At 36.2% G+C, this 24,335-nt stretch overlaps 1 protein-coding gene across 1 annotated transcript in view; it reads left to right on the top strand.

Annotated features, from left to right (window-relative positions):
* Positions 1-24,335, top strand: part of nbas (NBAS subunit of NRZ tethering complex) — a 158,103-nt gene that overhangs the window by 42,783 nt on the left and 90,985 nt on the right. Inside the window, exons 27-32 of the mRNA XM_016496323.1 lie at positions 552-614; positions 4,582-4,704; positions 4,789-4,891; positions 10,879-11,108; positions 18,883-18,995; positions 22,804-22,917. Coding sequence (XP_016351809.1) covers positions 552-614; positions 4,582-4,704; positions 4,789-4,891; positions 10,879-11,108; positions 18,883-18,995; positions 22,804-22,917 — 746 coding nt within the window. The remainder of the gene's footprint in view (positions 1-551; positions 615-4,581; positions 4,705-4,788; positions 4,892-10,878; positions 11,109-18,882; positions 18,996-22,803; positions 22,918-24,335) is intronic.

The raw sequence follows: 24,335 nt of genomic DNA, 5'->3' as shown, positions 1-24,335 counted from the left end.
ATTTTTTTTTTTTTTTTTTTTTTTTTTGCAATTCAGACATTATCTCCATGGCAACCTAACTCTCAAGCAGAATTGCACATGATTTCTGCACAAGTTCACACAAGGGGCACAGCAAAAAAAAAAAAACCACATAAACACAAACCTAAAAAAAGGATTATATTGTTCCATTTCAATGGCAGTTGTTCAGCTGCTAAAATATTGTCAGTAATTTAACTAAATATTTGCAGCTTGCTTGTTTCTAGCAAGCAATTTCATTTAGTCAGAATATTCTGCTACTGTTGAATGGCTGTCTGTGAAGAAAGATGCTTTTTGGGTCCAGATAGTGTTGTTACAACATCTGCCAGCAGATTCTAACTGGACAATGCTAACTAGCCTTGCTATTGTAGTGTGTGTTGACCTTGTCTGGTGATCAAATAGAAAACAAGTATTTAGATCTGGTGACTTATTAGATAATGGAAGGTTAAAATCTTGAAAGTGACTTTTGATAAATGCAGTCTGTGTGTGTTCAGATGGCTGATCTTTGATCTTGTTTGCTTCTCTCTCTTTCCCAGACCAGAGACAGACACTACAAAAGCCTTGCATGACCAGGTGGACACTCTTGAGAAACACTTGAGGTAAGAAGAGACCGAATGAGTCGAGTCAAGCCAAATTTATTTGTATTATTTGTGCTTTTTACAATACACATCGTTTCAAAGCAGCTTTATAGAAAGTCATACTGTCAGGTCTTTAATGCCTTAATGTTTTACCATAGAGCGGTTTTAGGGCTGGCGATATATTGCTATGGTATAAATGATCCTCTGAACTTAGATCTAGCTATAATTGCATTTATATGCATAGCAGATATGTCACTCTATGGTGTCTCTGACACATGACCGAGCGTTCAGTGTAATTAAAGTCTTTCATAATTTTCACTTGGTTGGTCAGGTTTTTAAATGTTTTCGAAAGAAGTCTCTTATGTTCACTAAAGCTACTAGTATTTGATGAAAAGTATACTAAAACAGTAATAGTATGAAATAATGCTACCAAAATAAAATATTCTGTTTAATATTTTTTAAAATGTATTTTTTTTTCTGTGATAGCAAAGCTGAATTTTCAGCAGCAATAACTCTAGCCTTCAGCGTCACACAATTCTTTAGAAATCATTCTAATATACAGATTTGATGCACAAGTAACATTTCTTATTATTAATGTTGAAAACAGTTACTGTTTTTTGGAAACTGTTTCATTCCAGATTCTTTGATGAATAGAACATTTAAAAGAACAGCATTTATTTGAAACGGAAATCTTTTGTAATATTTAAAATGTCTTCATTCTTACTTTTGATTAAATGAATGCCTCCTTGCTGAATAAAAATATATATTTTTAATTTCTTTAAAACAAATCATACTGGCCCCTTTTGCATGGTAGTGTGCAGATTAATTTTATAAAATGCTTATATTATTTTAAATATTTTATATCATGTATTATTTATTTTTTCAATATTATTTCTAATTTCTAAATTATTTACTAGTTTAATATAGCTTTATAAATTCAAAACTGTATTTCCTAGCCAACATTATTAGTTCAAGAATGCCAGATGTGAATCAGTATAAAAGGCGAGATATTCCATTTTGATTTCATGACTTCATGCTTTTAAAAGGGGCCTTCATTTTGACTCTGAAACGCTGGATTCATCACTCAACTCTGAGCACAGTAGCTTATCAATTACATAACCAGTCTGTTTCAAACACCTCAAGACAGATTGGTCACATTACCTCATATTCCAGAGTAGGCTATATTTATTATTTATGTGTTTGAATTGGATTGCAAACTTTGCATATTAACTCACAGAAATACATTGTAATCCTTTCTAGATGTCATTATTGTGATGCATGTATGTTTTCTTGTAGGGTCCTTCCACACATCTGCAAAGGGCCAGTCAAAGGACTTAATAGGGTCTTACAGCAACATGTTTATCTGAACTGCAGAATTATCAATATTAATCTGAATGCAGCAATATGTGTATGTTTCTCACAGCACTTCAGCAATCAAAGCTAATGGAAATGAAAAGATCATTGTTGTGTCTAGCCAGTACTTGGATGTTTTGATTTGATCAGAGGTAGTACGTGACCTGAAAAGTTTGAGAGCCGCTGGTGTAGTCAGTATTCAGTGTGTAATGATGTAAGCTTCAGCACAGTGTCAAAAGACTTTCTCACATAACTACTGAGAATAGCTGTCATTGTGGGGAGAGAGAATGGAAAAATGGGACATTTTTGGTCTGCTCACGTCCATCATGACATCTCCCTCATGCAGCACATGAGAGAACAGAGGCATTTTACGCATTCATGCATATACTGTCCAAAAACTGCCGAAGTGTTCACTCATTTGCCATTCACTACGTAGACAACGTCAGTTAGTTTGCTAAATTAGGAACGATGGAGTAGAAATGAGTGTATTCGGACACCGCTTGAGACCATTTTGCACACTTTGTGTTATGTTACATATGCAATACTTCCTGAATGACAAAATAAACTACTTTAAATTCAGCCTGGCTGACTGAGACACATTCCAAAAAAAATCAGATTGGATTCAGGATCTGATTTATAAACACTGGCCTTTATTTATTCATTTATTTGTTTGTTTGTGCAGACTACAAGAAACCAAAACTGATTTGAGTCAGACAAACCAAAAAATTTGAGTTCTGCTCTGTTCTGTATGAACAAAGCATGTTTGTATGTATGTTGTACGCTGCACCATGTTTGCATGTATTTCTGTGTTTTTGTCTTTGCGTCTGTTTGCGTGTGTGTCAATCTCAGTTCAGGTGACGTGATCAGCCTGTAATGGCTCCGTAGAGACACATTCCTTTAGATCCATTAGAATTCTGTTGGAGGAAAGGATGATGAAAGTCTCTCTCTCAAATATTTATGACTGGCCTGGGAGGGCGCAGTCGCTGCAGCCTTAATTTCACTCTTTTTCTCTTGTTTGCTCTCTAACTTATCATTCGTTTTTCTCAGTCTCTCAAGATTTACCCTTTCCCCTCTTTGTATCTGAATTGTGTCTTTGCCAGTGTTTTCTTTTATCCCCCCTGCTCTCTGTTTGAATGATAAAGAGGGCATATCAAAACCGGATTTTCTTTGCTGTTTTGAAAGAAATCAATGTCGACATTCTCTAATGATCACAAGTAGACATTACAAAAAGTGGCTTTAGAAGACAATGTTGATTGTTTTATTCACATGACATTGGACATGAACACATTACACTCCTGCAGTACACAGTTTATCACTGTAAATTTTGCATACATTTTATCACACACAATTTACAGTATTTATATAATATATATATATATATATATATATATAAATATAAATAAATGTATGTGTGTGTGTGAGATGATATTGTTAATATTGCATTATCATTTAACCATTATAACATCATGAGAAAAAAATAAACATTAATGCGATTAACACTAGTCATTGCACTAGTAATGTTGTAAAGTAAAATAAAGCTTTCCAAAACAAAATACAATTACAAGGTAAAACGTTTTGCATGTTTAAGCAGCCATTTCAGGAGCAGGTCATAATCACTGGAAAAGACTTAAAGAGCTACACAGGTGGAGAGAGGAGTTAAAAAGAGTGGGAAGAAAGAGAGGGAAACGCAAAAATATGTAAGTGAAACAGAAAAAAAAAGAAATTCTGACTCTAGCAGATTGTAGAGAGAAAGAGTGAGACATAAGGGAAGGAGTGTGAGACAGGAAGAAAGGAATGAAACCGAAAACATCTGTGCTAGATGCTCCCAAGGGACAGTGCATCCACATTTATTGAGGGCATCTCAGCCAGACACGGCACCAGTTCAGCTCACTGAGGTTCATTCAGACACCTCTGTCTGTTGGCTTTTCTGAGCAGCTGTTAGCATATAGCTGTGGTTAGGGATGTCTTCTGATGTACGTTGCCACAGAGGTTTTTAACTGGTGGGTCGAAACTCATAATATGCACATAATAAAATCCTAAGAACAGTATAATTGTGCATATTTAGGATAGCAAAATAGTCTTTTTCTTTTTTTGTGTATATCCACAATTGTGCATCCAATCATACTATTTTGCTGTAAAATCATGTCACTTGGTAGTATCCAGTAAAATTCTGCAGTAGTAGTGACAGTAAAGGCATTTATAATGTTACTGTTCTTAAATGCTGTTTATGATTTCCACAAAAATATTAAGCAGCACAACTGATGTCAACATTGATATAATAAATGTTTCTTGAGGGCCATTTCTGAAGGTCAGTGTGACACTGCAGACTGAAGCAATGACTGCTAAAAATTCAGCTTTGCCATCAGAGGAATAAATTACATTTTAAAATATATTACAAACTAAAACAGTTCTTTGCAGTTGAACTATTTCACAATGTTACTGTATTTATGATTAAATAAAGCAATCTTGGTGGGCACAAGAGACTTATTTCGAAAACTTCACAAACTTTTGAACTGTGTAGTGTACATAGAGAGACATTTATATTTGTACAGCATTGTTTTATAGGGCTTCACAAATACTGTAAGCCAGTTTTAACGGTTTAGGCACTTTTATTTACATTTCTGTCTCTCACTAGTGTTGCTGAGGTGTTGGAGAAACACGGTCTGCAGAAGCCCATCTCGTTCGTGAGGAACAGTCAGAACAGCAAAGAGGAAGCTCACCAGCTGATGGTCCGACTCACCCGTCACACAGGACGCAAGTATGACACACTCACACACACGGCCACCTTAGCATTTCCCACAGCACTTGTGTGGACCTGTCTTACTGTCTGTTGTTTGCTCAGAAACCCTCCTGTGAGTGAGACAGTGTGGAGAAGTTTACTTCAAGATCTCCTGGACATGCAGCAGAATGTTTATACCTGTCTAGAGCCAGAAACTTGCCATCAGGTACAACACTTACATAATATAATATAATATAATATAATGTAACAACGTTCGTAGTTCGGGAAGGAGGAGGCGGGAACCGGCGAACATTTAAACACTTTAATAAAATAAACAAACACAAAATGAAAGTAAAACAGCAGCCCCTCGCGGACGACTGCCGCACACAAAACAAAGTCCAGGCCTGGTCCTCTCTCATCCAACACTGTCGTCACTCCTCCTTTTATCCTTTCGGAGCTCCTCCGTGGGACTCGAGACCGGTGAGTGGCGCAGGTGTCGCGCATTAGCATTTACTCCACCGGCCTCGCTCCGTTCCCACGGCTCTCGGCCCCACCCCCACTCGTCACAAATATAATATAATATATAAGCAATATCACACGCTGTGATTACCTGCGACCTCGTGCCTACGGCCGAATCACACCCGTGCCGATATACAGCCATATCTCATGTCTACGAGTGTGATATTGCGTTTATACAGCAGTTCGATGGCATGAGTGTGTAAAGACATAAGAAATAACAACAAAAGAAATAGAGTGTCTTTTAAAGCCCTCTTTTGTGCAGAACTACTTTCTTCCACCACGGATTCAGATCTCAGTTTAACATTTTAACAGCTGTGAGCCCAAGCCTCCGTTACTAATTCGAAAACATTACTTTAGATGAAGGAACGTTGAGTTGCTTCTTTAAAAGCTTATTTTATTACTTTATTAAAAGCTCACTGTATTATATAGAGTAGAGTATTATGAGAGAGATGGACTGAGCGAGTGTGATTACCTGCATCTGATACAGCATTCATTCTTCAGCTCAATCTCATATTCACAATAAAACATTAGTTTAAATGTCCGCTGAGGAAAGCGATATCTTTGTCGTACTATCCTTACATCTGTTAAGGTGTTTCTGATGACAGCGCTGCTCTGTGCATTTGTTGGCATCAGCCAATCAGATTCGAGGACCAGAAAGAACTGTTGTATAAATATATATATAAGAACCAGGATTCACATGGTCCTCAAAACCTGGATATATGAGTTTTAAAAGTGAGATTTCTAACATGGAAAAGTCATGAAAATAAAAACAATGTTATAACTCCATGGGCATAGTTATTTCAAACTCTGAAATATTTTATCAGGTATAAACTGTAAAAAGTAAAAAAAAAAGATAAAACTTTACTTGAAGCCTTTATGTATAATGCATTATAAAGGTATTCATAACGTACGCAGTGATGCATTAAATATTTTTATAAATAATTGTAACCAAAGTTAGAATGTATTATAATATTTGAAGATTCCTTGTTGCATCTGAAATTGGTTGCTTGTGTTTTTAGTGCTTTATACTTTCTAAAAATGTAACAGTGAATAATTTGTTATAAATAGGGATGCGCAATATCATCAGAACGATATCGGAATCGGCCGATAATGGCTTAAAATGTAAACATCGGCATTGGTCCGATATGTACAATTATGCCGATATGCTTTCCCGATAAGAGGAATAACTCACACAGGGTTTCTACAGATATGAACAAGTGAAATTTAAGACTTAAGACCTTTTTAATACCACCTTATATTAAATTTAAGACCTAAACCTGTAATGGAAATACACATTATATTACATACATATATGTCACATTAATGTGCTTAATGTAAAAAGAAAAAAAAAATTAAATGCTGTCATAAATGATATTTTTTTACTATGATATACAGTGAACTTTTCATATCAGCAGACAATATTCCACACAAAATATCCCCACAAAACTACCACATTACCGAGATTTTAGGTGGTGTAAACAATTATTCTGAAGCAATATGTTAATCAGTGTTCTATCAGCTTTTACATACTTAAACCTGCATATTTTTATTTACCTTTATAAAGGACTATTTTTTTTTACTTTTAAAATGTATGCATCACCTTTCAAGTCAAATTATTAAAATTTATCAATAAATTGTAATCATGTTAGCAGTCAGATTAAATAATTTACCCTGCAAAATTACAACTGCTATAAATAATGTTATGAGATTAATGTTTTAAACACATTTATGAATATACAAATAAAAAATGTTGGGGGGGAAATGCATACTTTTCAACATACTAAACTACCAGTAAGTGGCGGTAAGTCACTTAATGAGTGAGTCATTGAGTCATTCATTCAACCGATTAGTTCAGACAGCTGATTCATTCAAGAATGAACCAACCTGTCTTGTGAGTGGCGCAGGTGTCGCGCATTAGCATTTACTCCACCGGCCTCGCTCCGTTCCCACGGCTCTCGGCCCCACCCCCACTCGTCACAAATATAATATAATATATAAGCAATATCACACGCTGTGATTACCTGCGTCCTCGTGCCTACGGCCGAATCACACCCGTGCCGATATACAGCCATATCTCATGTCTACGAGTGTGATATTGCGTTTATACAGCAGTTCGATGGCATGAGTGTGTAAAGACATAAGAAATAACAACAAAAGAAATAGAGTGTCTTTTAAAGCCCTCTTTTGTGCAGAACTACTTTCTTCCACCACGGATTCAGATCTCAGTTTAACATTTTAACAGCTGTGAGCCCAAGCCTCCGTTACTAATTCGAAAACATTACTTTAGATGAAGGAACGTTGAGTTGCTTCTTTAAAAGCTTATTTTATTACTTTATTAAAAGCTCACTGTATTATATAGAGTAGAGTATTATGAGAGAGATGGACTGAGCGAGTGTGATTACCTGCATCTGATACAGCATTCATTCTTCAGCTCAATCTCATATTCACAATAAAACATTAGTTTAAATGTCCGCTGAGGAAGGCGATATCTTTGTCATACTATTCGTTCATCTGTTAAGGGTGATTTCTGATGACAGTGCTGATCAGTGCATTTGTTAACTGTGTCTTATCAGCTGTTATTAAAAGTAAAAATAATTTCTGTTTCAGTCTCTTTCAATGTAAAAGTCTTTACCGCTGACTCGTAAAACAGTCTCTTCAGTCACCATCTAATGGCGGAACAATGTAACTAAAATCACCATCACGAACACACACACACACACACACACAATACTAAATACTACCCAATACTAAATACTACTATTATTTATATAAAATATTATTTATTGAATAATAAACGACAACAACAGCCATCATCAAGTTGCTAGTCAATTCAGTCAAAAGCACAAAGGCAGCGCTCTGATATAGCTACAGCATTTAAGTTACATAAAATATAACGTGATGAGATTTTGCTCTCAGCCAAAACTATTTGCTCTGGAACAAATAATAGACTGAGACCATAGACTGTCCGTTAGATTTACCTAAAACAAATAATATCTAATGTTTAACCACTATAGAGACATCAAAGCCAGCGGCAAATTCCAGAAGATCTGGCCGAGGTGAATATTTTAAGTCTAAACAAGTACATTCACGCCTAAAAAACTCTTAAAACTACATTCTGTGACACAAAAACAGTATTATTTTTAAATTATAGTGGATTTGACCAACCGCCATGACACTCGCTGTGAGAAGTACGGCAAACGGAATGATACAAACGGTGAAACGGTTGGAGGAGTTCTGTTATCACTCTAAAATCGCACGCTTATCAGCCAATCAGATTCAAGGACCAGAAAGAACTGTTTAATATAATATAATATAATATAATATAATATATAATATATACTGTAGCATATTATATGTTTTTTTGTAATTAATCTTACTGTTGTAACTTGTCTGGTTTGTCACAAAGCTGTTATGTTTTTCTGTACTTACTGCAGCATTTGTTTTTATTTTATTATTTTTTGTGTGTTTTGTAAAGTTCCTGTGATCTTTTCACTCTACTTTTCTAACCATTTCATTCTGCCTCACAGCTCCAACATTATCTATCTTCTCATCATCTTCTTTTGTATGTGTGTGTGAAAGAGTCTCAGGCTGCGCATTAGTCTGATGCCGACGGTGGGCTTTGTCTGTTTGCTCTGTAATTTTTCACATTCTCTAACGAGGCTGCGTTCTCATCACTATCGATTTCTTCATCACAATCAAGAGCAGAACAGCCGAACTGAACTTGCCGTCAGGTGTTCATTCTCAACTCTGATCTGCTCACCCTGTGACCAGAAAGAAAGAAAGAAAAAAAACACAACGACAAAAGAGAATTATCTTTCAACCTGTACTCTGTTCGAATTGCTCTTACCCAGTTTCTGTCAGTATGGGATCCTGCACTGTATTTTTCTCCAAGCTACTGAAAGACAATCCCAGACGAACAGTAAATTGAAAGTTCTGAGAGGAAAATGAAAGAACTTGATGTAGTTTTACGGAAATTGGCATTCTCACCATTTTCCCTCTGCGTCTGGGTCCATTTGACAGAGTGCTGCAGAGTTGCTTTGAAATCTCTTCAATAGCTAAACAGCTAATGAACTTACACAAACCTCAGCAACCAGCTCTAAACTCTGCCTCACTTCTGTGGGTGTGCATTAGGAATGGCTCATTGGCTCGTAGACCGAGCATGAGTTGATATTTCATTTGTGCGGTGTTGGGAGTTAACCGTGTTATGGTTATAGGTGCAATGTGCACTGCAGATATTGGATTCTCTAATGCAGACAGATTAAAGCACTTGCAGATTATATTTCTAAAGACCATATGAAACTCCAAGGGCCACGGTTAATGACATTCAGGTTTTGCAGCACACACATGCAATAAACACACAGTGGTGGGGGAAGAATTGTTGATTTTTGAGTTCTCTCATCAGCTGTCTTAATATCTGTCCCCAGTAATGCTACTTTGTTTAGCTGATTTGAATTTGATTGTTTCCTTAAAGGGGTCATATGATGCGATTTCAAGTTTTCCTTTCAAAATTTTCATACATTTTATATTTATACACTACCATTCAAAAGTTTATGGTTGATGAGATTTTTAAAAGTTTTTGAAAGAAGTCTCTTCTGCTCACCAAGGCTACATTTATTTGATCAAAAATTAGGTAAAACAGTACTATTGTGAAATATTAAAAAAAAAAATGTAAATATATTTTAAAATGCCTTTTTTCCCCTGTGATTGTAATTTTCAGTAGCCTTAACTCTTGAGTGTCACATGATCCTTCAAAAATCATTCTAATACGCTGATTTGTTGCTCAAGAAACACTTTCTTCTTATTATAAAAGTTGATACTTTTTATTTCTGGATACTTTGATGAATAGAAAGTTCAAAAGAACAGCATTTATTTGAAATTGAAACATTTTGTAACATTATACTTGTCTGTTTTTCACTTTTGGTCAATTCAATATGTATCCTTGCTAAATAAAAGTATTTACAAAATTACTTCAAATGCTTGAATGATCGTATTAGTAGTTAGAAATTGATTTGGAGTTATATTGTTATAATCACTGTCATTGAGCACAACTGTTGGCTTCCTGCAGTAAAACGTCTTTTAATTTTCTCCACTGGGGATTTTGTGCTTATCAATGTAAAATCATGTAAATCATTAAAAAACAATTTACTTGTGTAGAAAAACAATGGTATTTTTACTTCAGGAACCCACCAGTTGTGCCTTACAACCGTGACAAATAACAAACATCATTTAAGTACAACATCTTAACATCACCACACAACAAATAGTGGATATTGGATTTTGTGCAGAGAACAGCAGGAATCAATAGAGAATTAGTTCGATCTATTATTTAATAATGCTTATTCTTTGGATTTTATGATGTTATAATGAGGGAACTTTGGTTCAGTTTGAAGAACACACAAATAGGTCTAACCACAGAAAATGCTGATGTCTTACTCTGCCTAAATGTAGCTGAAGGCAACATTGAAATTACCCAGAACACCACAGCTGTTGCACAGAGATGCTCATGAGATTGTGTTGTCATTGAAAGAGCAGTTTTTGATATTTCTCCTGTAGTGAATCTGTCTCGCCGGCAATTGACTAAAGACTGGTGATTAATTGCCACACCTGAACGTGTTCTTCCCATGGGTCTCCACTACACGCCACTGATCTCTTTCTCTCTCTTTTACTGTCAATCTCTGTCACTCGTCCATGCAGGTGTTTGTGGAGAGTTTGCTATGTTCGGGAAGAGAGGAAAACGTCCGTCTGGCGGGTCAGCTGATGCACTGCAGCGCCGTGTCAGAGGACACTCCAGTCAGCGTTTCGTTCCGTGGTAAAGCTCACGGCCGTGTGTCATATAGCCGCAGCGTGGAGCTGGTTCTGGCTGCTGCCCGTGAATACTTCAACTCTTCAGCCACCCTCAGTGATCCCTGCATGAACCTGGCACGGTATGATGTCCCATGATCTTCTGATGTGTTTAGATAGTGTGTGCCACATAAACTAGCAATAACAGCAGAAAATAACGTTCAACTTCTTAATAATTAAGATTTTAAAATTCCAGTCCGTCTCAAAATATGAGGTAATGGGAGCATGGGAGACTTCACTAGTTCTCAAACCTCAATCACTTTCACAAATACCGCGCTTGCTACAGAATTTAGTTTTTTTTTTGGTGAACAAGGACTCAAATTTTGGCATAAATACAAACAGTAACTTTGCTTTGGTGAACTATTCCTTTCATGTTTCTCCTGTAAAGCTGTGCCTCTTTTTTTGTATATTGTAAGATGTATTTTTGTATTATTAAGAAATAATAATAATTATTATTATTATTATTTTAATGATACAAAATGTATTTTGTAATATCTCAAACTAAATGAATAAAATGGCATATTTTTGTATAACTAAAATGTTTTTTATCATAATTATTATGATAATTGCAGTTAATTTATTTTAAATATTTTTATTACAATTATTTTATTAGTAGTAATAATAATAATAACTCATTTTAATTATACTAAATATGTCTTGCAATATCTCGAAATAAATTACAAAGTTACATTAATATTTACATTATTAGACATTATTATTTTTAATACTTTATTCATTTTTGTGACAGAAAATACACAGAAATAGCAGAGTACAATAGGCCAAGTTACAGTAAAAAAAATTTTTTACATTTTTTTTTTACATTTTTTTTTACCAAGTTACATTTTTAAAAAATGCTAATGTAGGTTCCTGTGTCAGCTAAATTAATAAATACAACTTTTTTTTTAATATTATGCAAATTTTAAACTTTTTAGGGAACATCGCCAAAATATTGGCATAACCACTGGGATAATGTATGCGAACATGTGTTCTTATGTCAAGAAATATGCACTGACAGGGGGCTTGGGGGATCAAATCAAACTCTAGTTCTGACCAAACTATCAAACCATGAGTGAAAATAGCCTGAAACTACCTCTTCAAACTCTGCAGTTGTGTGAGGAGTTTATGAGGAAAGAGGAAGAAACCCTGCAGGAATCAAACGGTCCAACGCCATTCTGGTATCCTGCCTCTGTTATGAGTCCAGCCCTTCACAATGGCTATTATTGGTGTAATTAGCTGCCATAATGAGAGATCGACTCCATCAGAGACAGACAGTCGGTCGCTCACTTCCGCCCTGCAGCTCTAGGTTAATGTGTTTCCAGTCTTCTCTGTGTGTCTGCCTATTTTTGTTGTGTTGGGCTGGAGCACTAAGGGTGACAGATTGCGGCCCCTGAGCGATGGGCCGTGTTGCAAAGTGGGTCAGTAATTAGGCCGTCGTCTGTTCATGGGCTGGAAGCTGGACGGGTCGCCACTCGTCACTCCATATGCATTCACACGCATCACTGTCTCTCACTCGCACATGCCACCGACAGACAGGAAACTTAGATGGACCGTAATTATGAGTTTAATGTTTAAATGATAGCACTTTTGCCTCCACTGAGAGAGAAAGACTGTGACAGATTGAAAACAAAATGGTGGGAGAATGTGTCAGTGAAGGATTCTGGGAGAAACTAGGACTGAAAGAGAATGACTGATTTCCTCTTCATTGAAAGAATCAGTAGTGCTGTTTTGGTGTCAGTAGTTCAAAAAGAATTTTAGTGGATCTTGCTAAGGCTATTTAAAGGGAGAGTTCACCCAAAAATGAAAGTTCTGTCATCATTTAAAGGGGTCATAGGATGCCCATTTTCCACAAGTTGATATGATTCTTTGGGGTCTTAATGAAAAGTCTGTAACATAGTTTGGTTAAAATTTCTCAATGGTAGTGTAAAAAACACCTTTTTTTACCCTGTCAAAAACAGCTCTTTTCAGATCAAGCTGTTTTTGTAGCATTTTCCTTTAAATGTTAATGAGCTATGCTGACCCCGCCCCTCTCTTCAGAGCTGCTCTCAGAGAGACTGTTTACTTTAGCCGCATTCATCGTGAAACATGCTAATTAGCACATTATTAGGAAAGGCGATTTGCACAGATTCATTACAAAACATTATACTCACTTCTTCTGTAGATGAGGCTGGATCATGAATGATTCGCGCGAACATAGGCACATTTATGTAGATGGGGGGCGCATTCCCTTCAGAAACAATGTAATCAGCGGCTGTAATGTAATGTAGTTCAGCGGCTCAAATGTCGGGAGTAAACGACGACTGCTATGTTCATTATTACATCCAACAACAAAACACCTCAATCGCTTAGGAGCCATTCTTGTCTACACCTGCTCCGGCATTGTGTGTACACACACTGCCAACACACATTTCAGTTCAAACAACTTGTAAAAGTGCATGTAGAATCATATGACCCCTTTAATCATCATTTACTTGTCGTTTCAAACCCATAAGACTTATGTTCATCTAGTGTTGTTTTTGGCGGCCTGTTTTAATTTTAGTTTAATTATAGTCATCGTCACATGACCAGCATTTACGTTGCGTCGTCTCGTTTTCGTCACGTGATAAAGGTTCGTTGACGACGATATTTAGTCATAATTTTCGTTGACGAAAGCAACACTATGTTCATCCTTGAAGCACAAACGAAGATATTTTTAATGAAAACTTAAGAGATTTCTGTCCCTCCATTAAAAGTCCATTCCACCTCTTCCAAAAGTTCATAAAGAGATCATAAAGGAAATCCATATGAATCAAGTGGTTTAATCCACTTGATTTAATCCAGGATAGATTAAATAGATTAATGTCTAATAGATTTTAATCTAAACTTTTATTTACCGTATTGACCCGAATATAAGACGATGTTTTTTTCTTGGAAATACATCTGAAAAAACGCGGTCGTCTTATATTCAGGGTCTAGACTTTGACATGTCAATAATACACCCACAACAATAGATGGCGCCAAATACGCATAAAAGTGAAAGTGAAAAAAAAAGTGAAAGTGACGTGACATGTGGTGACCTATACTCGGGATTAGTGCTCTGCATTTACCCATCCAAAGTGCACACACACAGCAGTGAACACACACACACCGTGAACACACACCCGGAGCAGTGGGCAGCCATTTATGCTGCGGCGCCCGGGGAGCAGTTGGGGGTTCGGTGCCTTGCTCAAGGGCACCTCAGTCGTGGTATTGAAGGTGGGAGAGAGCGCTGTACATTCACTCACCCCACCTACAATCCCTGCCGGTACGAGACTCGAACCCACAACCTTTGGGTTATGAGTCCGACTCTCTAACCATTAGGCCACGACTTCCCCTAAAACATTAGTTAACAAACATTTATTGTTATTAGTTAATGTTGATTCCAACATTTACTAATACATTTTTAAAATCAAAAGTTGTATCTATTAGTTATTTAATGGACCGGAGCTAACATGGTATTAAATATAGTTAACAAATGGAACTGTATTGTAAAGTGATACCATTACAGTTTTTACTGTATTTTTGATCAAATAAATGCAGCCTTGGTTAAGATATTATTTGAGACTTCTTTCAACATTAACATTAAACATTTTTTTACAGACCCCGAACAGTTGAACAGTAGGGTATATATATATTGGGTCAACAAACAATTGCACAAATCGTTTTGAGAAGGCAGTAGTCATGTCAGTTCAGTTTTTACCATACTTTCAAAACAAAAATTAAAATAGGAAAAATATGCAATATGAAAATAATTGAAGACAAAATGTGTTTTACTGAGAAAAAACAAGATTTGGTTTTTAAAAAGCCTTTTTCCAAAAGGTACATCTGGAAAAAGGGGGGTCGTCTTATAATCATGGTCGTCTTATATTCGGGCCAATACGGTATATACTGTACAAACACTGATCAATGCACATATAAAGAGTCAATCAAATATGGTAAACGGAAGCGCAACCATACATGCTTGACTGGCAAGAACAAACCTCATTGGGTCTCTACGTCAAGCAAGCATGCATGAGCTTCCGTTTACCATATTTGATGTGCTGTAGTTGTATGTTATTACTTCTAAAAGTGATCATACAAAGGATTTTTGCCTTGTGGGTGAGAAAACGAGCGATTAAAAGCAGTCTAATTTAAACTATTGATCTCCATAGAAATAATAGCCTATAAGCAGAGTGCATGTTTCCTCCACAGACCACTACTGAACGTTTTTGTTGTTGGACATTGTTTTTGTTGTAGAAAGCAAAAACGCTTATGTAGCCCAACAAGACAACCCCTTCTAGCAATGCCTTAGCAACCACCCAGAGCACCAGGCAACCATGTAACAGTGCCTATTAATGATACCATTGAAGAAATGAACCAAGCTCTATCTAGAATATTATAGAGACTTATAGGACCAACTACCTAGCAACCACCCATTACACCTTGTAATCACCTTGCAATGTCCTATCACCCACTTTAGCACAACGGTGTTGATTTTTGCACAGCACTTTCTTACATTTTTTTATTGTGATGTATTGACTGTGTTGAGTTAGACCATGAACTTTTAAATACATCCAACTTTGTAAAGAGGTTAAGAACAGAAACATCTGTTGTGGATTTTCAAACTAGGTTAAGATGCAAAGTAAATTCCGAAAAACCGACAGAATGCTAAAGATGCCCTAGAACTCTCTTCTGTTCCTGTCTAACTGTCCCTTTCTCCCTCTTCTTTCGAACACTGAAATAAATCATACATGTGTGAGTGTAAATGAGATGTGGGGTTTTAACTAGATGTTTTATTTGAAAATACAATTTTCAAATTTTCTGCGTTTGCCACAAATACTACTTTCAAACTAGGTGGCCTTGAAAACAGACATCCCGTGTGTAATCCTGAGAGAGCGACTGCTTAAGTCGTCACTAACATACGGACACTTCCTGCTAAACAAAACCAATAAAAACACTTGTAATTATTAGCTTACTGAGGCTAATCAGAGGCCTTCATTACAAAGACTGTTTTAGCCCCAGGAAGCAGAGGGTTGTGCAGTGGGTGTTTAGTGCGGTTGTTTCATGTTGAATGGGTTTTACAGGGATTTTGAAGATAGCTGGTGCTTTCACGTACATTTTAATAGTAACGCAGTTGTCTTGGAAACGCCTTGAAACCATTTGGGCTGCTCTGACACGCTGAGCAGAGTGTTTTTAAAGTGTTCAGTGGAAAGAAAGTGGAGCGATGTAGTAAAAGAACATGAGAGTTTTCATCGGTCTGTACTTCAGAAATCTGGTGGGATTGTGATGTGGTGAATTGATGATGATGATGATGGTGGCTTTCCTGGTTCCTCAAGCCTTTGGTTGACTGCTGATTCTAATGATGATCAGGACCGTCATACTATCTAATCAACCACTGACTACAGCAAACAAACACATTTGGTGTAACGTCTGCTTTAGATTCCTTTTTGTTCTTGCATAAAAATCACTTGGCACATGTAACTTGCGTTATAGTACTTTTTTCCTTTGCCGTATGTCTGAAGTGGCCCCAAAAACTATTTACACAATTTAAATTACACAAAAAATGTGTGAGATTGCACATTGCATTATATAACAAAGGATCAATTCAATGGCATTTATTTAAAAAATGTTGAAAATTTGCAGCAAATTATGTCACAAATTGGAGTTTGTTAACAGGGTTCCCACACGTCCTGGAAAACCTGGGAAATTGATGACTAATTTTCCAGTCTTGGAAAGCATGTGGGAAATGAGAGAAAATGTAAAATGTCCTGGAAAATGGCTACAGAGAGATCAGCCTGTAATAGAGCAAAAAAACATTTTGTTTATGTACTCATATTTTCATTCTATCTTATCTCTTGCTTTAAAAAACAAAATATTAACAAATCAGAATCGGCCCATTTGCTTGTAAAAAATTGGAATCGGCCTTGAAAAATCAAGATTGGTACATCGCTACTGTGTTTCCCAAACTTCTATCCAGTGGTCAACTTTAAGAGAAGTATTGCAGTAATTCAGTAACTTGTTATTATTATTGACAATAGTAGGCTATTAGTACTTCTGTACCAAGTCGATATTGACATTTTAAAAACGTTACAATACTGGCATTTCTACAGCACTGGTTGCACCAAGTACAGACTCGATTCAGTAGTCGCTGATAGGCGGCTGCTTTCAAACACTTCAGTGCATATTTATATCGCTTTCTGTGAACTGCAAGATATACTGTACTGTAAAAATTGAGATAAAGTATTTGTATACATTAGGGTTGTCAAATGTTAGTGGTTGGGTTGCACCATTTGGGGAAAAATAAATCAATAATAGTAATAATAATAATAAATTAAATAAAACATTAAAATATGTAATTGTATACATTTAAATTTTACTTATGCAATTCATATTTCACTCTAAAAAATAAGAAATTATGTAATAATTTAAGGCAAAATGTTTTTTTTTTTTTTTACAATACAAATGTGTAATACCAATATTTATAGTTGTTCTAATTTCTTAATTTTCAAATGTTAAACCACCAAGCTTTTATTTTGACAGAAAACTGCTGGCAGACCTTAAAGTTTCTCGCTCTTTTTTTTTTAACAACAGCAGGTATTATAAGAACTGCTCATTACAATTTAGAGAATGTCATGAACTTCACCTAAGGAGAACTGAGTTCAGACATCTACTAATATTGCCCTGAGTCTAATATACTTAAAAGTCATTGCAAAAAAAAAAAGAGAAGTGAAGTTTTTTTCATTAAAAGATCATTATTCAATGCCATTAGGTTTGATATTTTGTATTTATGTATGACATTAAGTGTGGCTTCGGTCTCCAAATATTTCTTTGAGGCCAACTTGTTTCCTATCAGCCTTTGCCTGCATGTGTTGCATGTTAATTTTACCCAGGGGGAATGCTGTTTGATTAATAAGTATGCAGTCATTTAGCAGACACTTTCAAATCTTTTTATGTTACACTTATTACATGCAGAGTACACGTTAGGTGCCTTACTCAAGGTCACTGGTGATAGTTTTAAACTTCAACCTTGTGGTTGCTCACCCCAGATCACTAAGCCACACCACTGTGATTAATATGTTGTGTACTGTATTCGTAGAAAACTGCTGTGTAAGCGCCTTAAACTGTTTGAAGGGTAGAATAATTTTTTTTTATATTGGCCTGTAGTTGTACGACCCATAGTAAATCTTATGCAAAGCGGAGCTGGAAACAGTCTTCTAGGTCTTCTGGATTGTAAAACGTAATGTAAAACTCACAGATTGTAGAGGAAACTACTCGAAAAATGCTGCTGCATTTTGGTGTCGTTGTTGTTTTTTTCTTCAAGCTCTTAAATTGAATTATTATTTCTGCTCTGCTTTCTCTGTTGCTACTGGCTTGGCTCAAAACTGCACCGCTAGCTTCCCTAGGTCCAGCTGTCTCAGCCAAACTATATTGGAAAGTGACAGCAGAGCTGGCCCGGGATCTGTGCTTTTATTTGTTCTTTGGTCTGTCCCCGTTGTCCTATGAAGCACATTTATAGCAGCACAGATTTGGAGCAGACGCAGGCCTCTGCAAGGTTCTGATAACGGTATGAAAGCAACGTGATGTCAGAGTCTCAGTCTGTAATTAAGAAATAAGAATCAAAACTCATTTGAAGAAATGGCTTCTGGTTTTTCTGTTTTATCTTTAAAGGAACAGTTCAATAAAAAAAAGACAATTCTGCCATCATGTACTCATCCTCATGTCGTTCCAGACCAATACGAGTTCTTTCTTCTGTGGAACACAAAAGGAGTTTTTTATTTTCAGAAAAGTGAAGTAGTTTTGGGTGAACTGTCCCTTAAATATCATATTTTGAATATTCTGTGTAATAATTGGTGTGTCCATTAGGTCGTGTCTGCTGTTGATCACGGATTGTCCTTCTCTTGTCCAAGAGGAATTGGATCTCATCAGCGCCCTCTCTCGACTGGAGCAGTTTGGCGTGAAGGTTCTTCCCTTACAAGGTAATGCAGCACTAAGCTATTACTACGGTTCGAAAATATGTTCTCCTTCCATTTCCTTCAGGAGATTGGTGCTCAAGCTGACTAAATCGACTAGATCAAATCGACCATTGGAAAATAAGCCCCTGATGCGCCTGTTTGTGTTTATGGCTCTGTTCGTTTGCATTTCCTGTTTGGTTTGAGGAAACATTCTCATAAAAACAGACAAAAGTAAAATGTCAAAAATGTCCAAATGTATCAAAAATATCTATTTTTCAGACTAGTGATGATATTTAAAATGCACAAATGTTCAAAAGGTTGGAGTCTCAGTAAATTTTTTATTTTATTTTATTTTTTTCAGCAAGGATGCATTAAATTGATCAAAAGTGACAAAGTTTATATTTCTCCACGACATTCTAATTTATTGAGATGCACCTGTAAATGCTGTTCTCTTTCTATTCATGCAAGAATCCTGAAAGAGAATGGTCGTAGTTTCCACAAAAATAATATTAAACAGCACAACTGTTTTAACACTGATAAGTCGAAATGTTTCACCAAATCGGTATATTAAAATGATTTCTGAAGGATCATGTGACAACTGAAGACGAGTAATGATGCTGAAAATTCAACTTTGCCTTCACAGCAGTAAATTACATTTTAAAATGTGTTAAAATAGAGAACAGATATTTGAAATTTGTATAACATTTCACTGTTACTGTTCATACTGTATTTTTGATCAAATAAATGCAGGCTTGGTGAGCAGAAGACATTAAAAAATCTTAAATATCCCCAACTAATTTAGTTTTTGTGGATTTCCTCTGAAATGGCTCAAAATAGTCACTTTCCCCATCATTTGACCAAGCAGCCATTGTTGTTGCAATTAGTAACATACAGTAAAAAAAAATAAAAAAAATGCACATCTATTAAATGCACATTTTTTCCACAGTTTTTATTTGGGTGAACATTAGGGAGAATGATATTTAATAATTTTTTTATGCTCCAATACAGCAGTAAAAAGCATTTAACAGAAATATGTATGTATCTTTATTTTTCTTTTTTCTTTTTTTTTTACAAAAACAGCCTTATGTGTGAATGCCAGTTGGGTCAACCTTTTTGAGCATTATCACATATAGATTTTGAAAAAGTGACCGCACCTTTTTTTGTTTAGTTTTTTTTCCCTTCCATGGCAAGAGGAAGTGAAGTGATTCTCGCTGGTTCATGCTGTGAAAATTGAAGAGTGTATTAATGATTTGTTACAGTAATAAGGGGCTTTACACATCACAACTTTTTGTCGTACATTGTTGGTCTATATACACATACGATGAACATATCTAGCCGTTGTACCATGACTTGCAGTTTTTCCCCCTCAGAGTCCATACATTTCAAGTTAAAAGCAGTTCTGTTGTGCTCAGCCTAGCTGTTTTAACACAAGAACGTGTCCTGTGTGGACGCCCCTCAATTAAGACTTGCATTTTTATGGTATTACTGACACACTCATTTGTCCTCAAGAGCTTTTCTCTCTCATTTCCATTTTCAGATTTCTGCTAGATACTCTATTGAGGTTACAAAAGAGATATCCGGAAAAACCAATGTTGATGTTCAGTCTGGAGATTTAAAGCAGCCAGTCATCTATTGTTAATCTGTTGTTGTCAGTGAAGCACATTTGTGAGGAGACTAAATCAAGATATCATTAATAACACAACACAAGTGAAAAGTGAAGTAAAAGTACACATATTTCAAAAAAAAAAAAAAAGTGGAAGGCCTCTTTAGCCCTATGTATGTTTTTCCCAGTGTCCTTTTGAAGAAGTGAAGAAACTGTTTTATGTAGTCAAGGCAAGACCAGGAGCAACTCAACTCTCCTTCCTGAACTTAAGAAGGAAGTCTGAATACATCAAGTGGAAACTCTCCTTGAGCTCATTTGCCCCTCGTGACCCGAGTGATCCCTCAGCTGTCCATGCGCTCTGGTCTTTTTCCTAGCAGGCAAAGTTATACACTCAACTGTCAGCCAACGAGGAGCTGTAGCCTGCCTCAAAGCTCGACTTACTGCTTAATTTATCTGCTTATTTTGCAGATTTGCTTATTTAAATTTGCACTTTTCAACTTTACAAGTAAAAGTGTGAGCGATAAAGAAGCAAAAGCTAAACTGTAATCAACGAGGCTCACATTCAAGTAAACACAAACCTCTTAATGCCGCACACACAGATGCGCGGCTGTTTTTGGAAGCAGGTTAATGGCTTTGGCAGGTGCTGCTGATGGCTGGCTGGTCTGTGTGCGGTTCAGGTGCTGCCCCCGCGGTGTCTCCTCAGAAGATGGAGCTGTCTGCCCCCCCGCAGGCCTGTAACTCGCAGCCCGCTCTGCCCCCTGCCTGCTTCAGACCAGCGTGACCTCCAGCACAGACCACTTCCAGCTCAGTATTTTAAACTGTGCTCAGTCAGACAGCCGAGACATGCTTTGTGTCCATCCAATTACCACACATCACAAGTACAGGAAGTGAGGAGAATGCATGCAGTGAATTTGGCGTTTTTCATAAATTTTCTTTAGTTTAGATCTTTGCTGTGTTTTAAAGGGAATACTAGCTAATGCATACTGCACAGTATGGACTGTATACGGCGTACTATTTAATTAAGTAGTATGTAAGGCATTGTGTAGTATGGAGCAATAAATGAAAGAAAGAAAGAGAATAAAAAGAAAAATCTGGTTCTTTCGGCATATTGGAAATGGAAGGTCAAGTTAAAGAGTGGGATTGTGGTATGGGGAGAGTGCGGTGAGCTGTGCCACTTTTAACTATGACGTGTGAAATTAAACAAAAGCGTCTATAACATGAATTCTCAAAAAAAAAAAAAGAAAATGGTCCAGCAACAGAACTTGCCCCACATTACCACATTTCCCAAGATTTAATTTGCTGCATGTTATCCACATTTTCATAAATCTTTTAAGAAAAATATTTGATTTAATGTTCAAAAGAATATTTGAAAATATAATATAATATTTTAATTATAATTATATTTTAATATGCATTTTAATATTTTAATTACTTTTTAATTTTGCAATCAGTTTTTCAACATTTTGTGATTATAATATTATTTGTAATAATATTCCCTACATTTGTAGGCAGAGTTTACGATCAGTATTATTTGAGCCACAGACACCCCACAACTTACCCCAAAGTGTATGACGCACTTTACCCCACAAATATCATTTTGTGGGAAAAAAAAAAGCGTCATTCAATAATTCATGGCTGATCTTTAAAAAATGTATGTGCTTTACATTGACATGAAAAAAAATATGAACCGAAAACAGCATATAATTTTGTCATGGGTGTCTGTCACATATTATACTGTTTCTACTGTATTTTCAAACTGACCGCAGACTTTTGAATGGTAGTGTACTGTATATATCTCAATATTTATGTACTTATACATATACAACTGCCTGTAACAGATATCCATAAAAAAAGTTATTATTTTTTATGTCTGTCTAAATATATGGCAATGTGGAAAAAAAAAAGTTGTTTGCCAAATATTCTATAGAGGTTACAAAAGACATTAGCTCAATGGAGAGACATCTAGTAAAATAAAAAAAATCTTAATGGAAAATCTTATGATCTAAAGCAAAGAATCTTCAAGTGTCAATGTGGTTTTGTGTAAATAAATGGTCATGTGACAAATTCTGCACAAATTTCCAAATTAGCGGGAAGCACAGCTTGTATGAAACGGTGATTGTATGCTTCAGATTTTAGTTATTCTAGACTGTACATACTGCATTTCTGCTAGGTCTTAACTCTTGCTCTTTGTTTTGTTCTTTTCTTTCATTTCCTCTTTTCTCTCTGCAGTGCGTCTGCGGACGGATCGTCTATCATTGATAAAGGAATGCATCTCCAAGTGCCCTACTGCGTACAGACAGTCCACTCTCCTCCTCAGTCTGGCCAGACTGCTGCGCGTTGCAGGTAAAACCGAATGAAAACTTCCCTCAGCATCAGGCTAACGGTCCTTTTATGTATGTCCGTTGCAGAAAAACGCTCAAACTGAAGTATTTCCAGCTACGAAGATTCATCAACACTGTCACAGACAGCCTGCCACAGAAGTTACAATAAAAAATACCCACATCAGTTCTTGGCATCGCTTCAGCCAGGGCTTTTTTTTAGTCGTTAGTCAATGCAGTCCTCGAAAGTTATAAATATTTTCATGCCATTCCAAAATGACAAGACAGTCGTAGCTGAAAGCAGCGCAGTACAGCACCTATTTCTTGTAGATTAAACAGTGCTAATTTGTAAGCTTTCCAGTGTGCGTTTAATCTGTATTTGCCGAGTCAGGAGCGTCGTGTCTACTGGTGAATAAATAGATGAATGCGCATGAGTGAGCAATTGAATTAATAAGTAGACATTTCATTGAAGTATGCTTTGCTCAGGGGTTACAGATTAATATTGCATCGGACAGCCCAAAAAGATGTGCATCAGAGATGTGACCTCATGAATCAACGATCAGTTAGTTCCATGAATCTGCATGATGTCAGTAAAGTGAAGGAATTGTATAACGATTGGTCTTTAGCTTTCTCTCTCTCTTTCTTTCTTTCTTTCTGAAGTAAATCCATTGTGCATTTTTGTAAGGGTGCATGTGTGGATCGAAAATATCCAATTTATATTTATACATAGCCTCATGACAACACATGCTGTGTTGTCAGCTGCAGATAATTGGTCTGCACTGTTTGGTCCCACATTTGGAATGTTTGGATTTCTGTGTTTCTCAAATGCAGGAAATGGCAGTGTGTAATCAAAGACAGTGGGGTAATTTTGTGGTCGTACCAATATGATCTCTAAAAAAATTGAGTCACACTGAGAAAATAAATGGGCACAAAATGCAACCCTGGTGTAAATTAGGCACTTTTCACGAATAGGGTACAAAATAGGTCCTGGAGATTTGCAAATCTATTTTATTTAATTTTTTACTTTTTGCTTTACTTTACTTTTACTTTTTTATTTTTTTAAACAAAATGGTCATTGAAAGGACGTGGTTAACCTTCAAAAATATTGATCGTCAACCTTAGTTCATATAATATTTAGTTAGATGTTTTTGTCGTTGTTTTCCTATTTATTTTAAATGAGGTATGCAATTTTTCCAACCTTGTTTACACAATTTGGGACATTTTGTTTCCCTAGCAGTAAACATATTGGGTAGACGGAATAAGTAACACATTTGAAAATTTTAAGTGCATTCATATTTCACATTATTTAATATATGTACCCTAATACAATTTAACACACACACACACACACATTTTTTTAGATGTTTACACTAACACAGGGGTAGGCAAGTTCGGTCCTAGAGAGCCGCAAGTCCTGCAGAGTTCAGCTCCAACCCTGAAAAA

Source organism: Sinocyclocheilus anshuiensis, unplaced genomic scaffold, assembly GCF_001515605.1.
Source record: "Sinocyclocheilus anshuiensis isolate Anshui unplaced genomic scaffold, SAMN03320099.WGS_v1.1 scaffold306, whole genome shotgun sequence".
NCBI lineage: Eukaryota > Metazoa > Chordata > Actinopteri > Cypriniformes > Cyprinidae > Sinocyclocheilus > Sinocyclocheilus anshuiensis.
The sequence above is the reverse complement of the archived record's forward strand: the minus strand, read 5'-3'. Positions and strand labels throughout refer to the sequence as shown.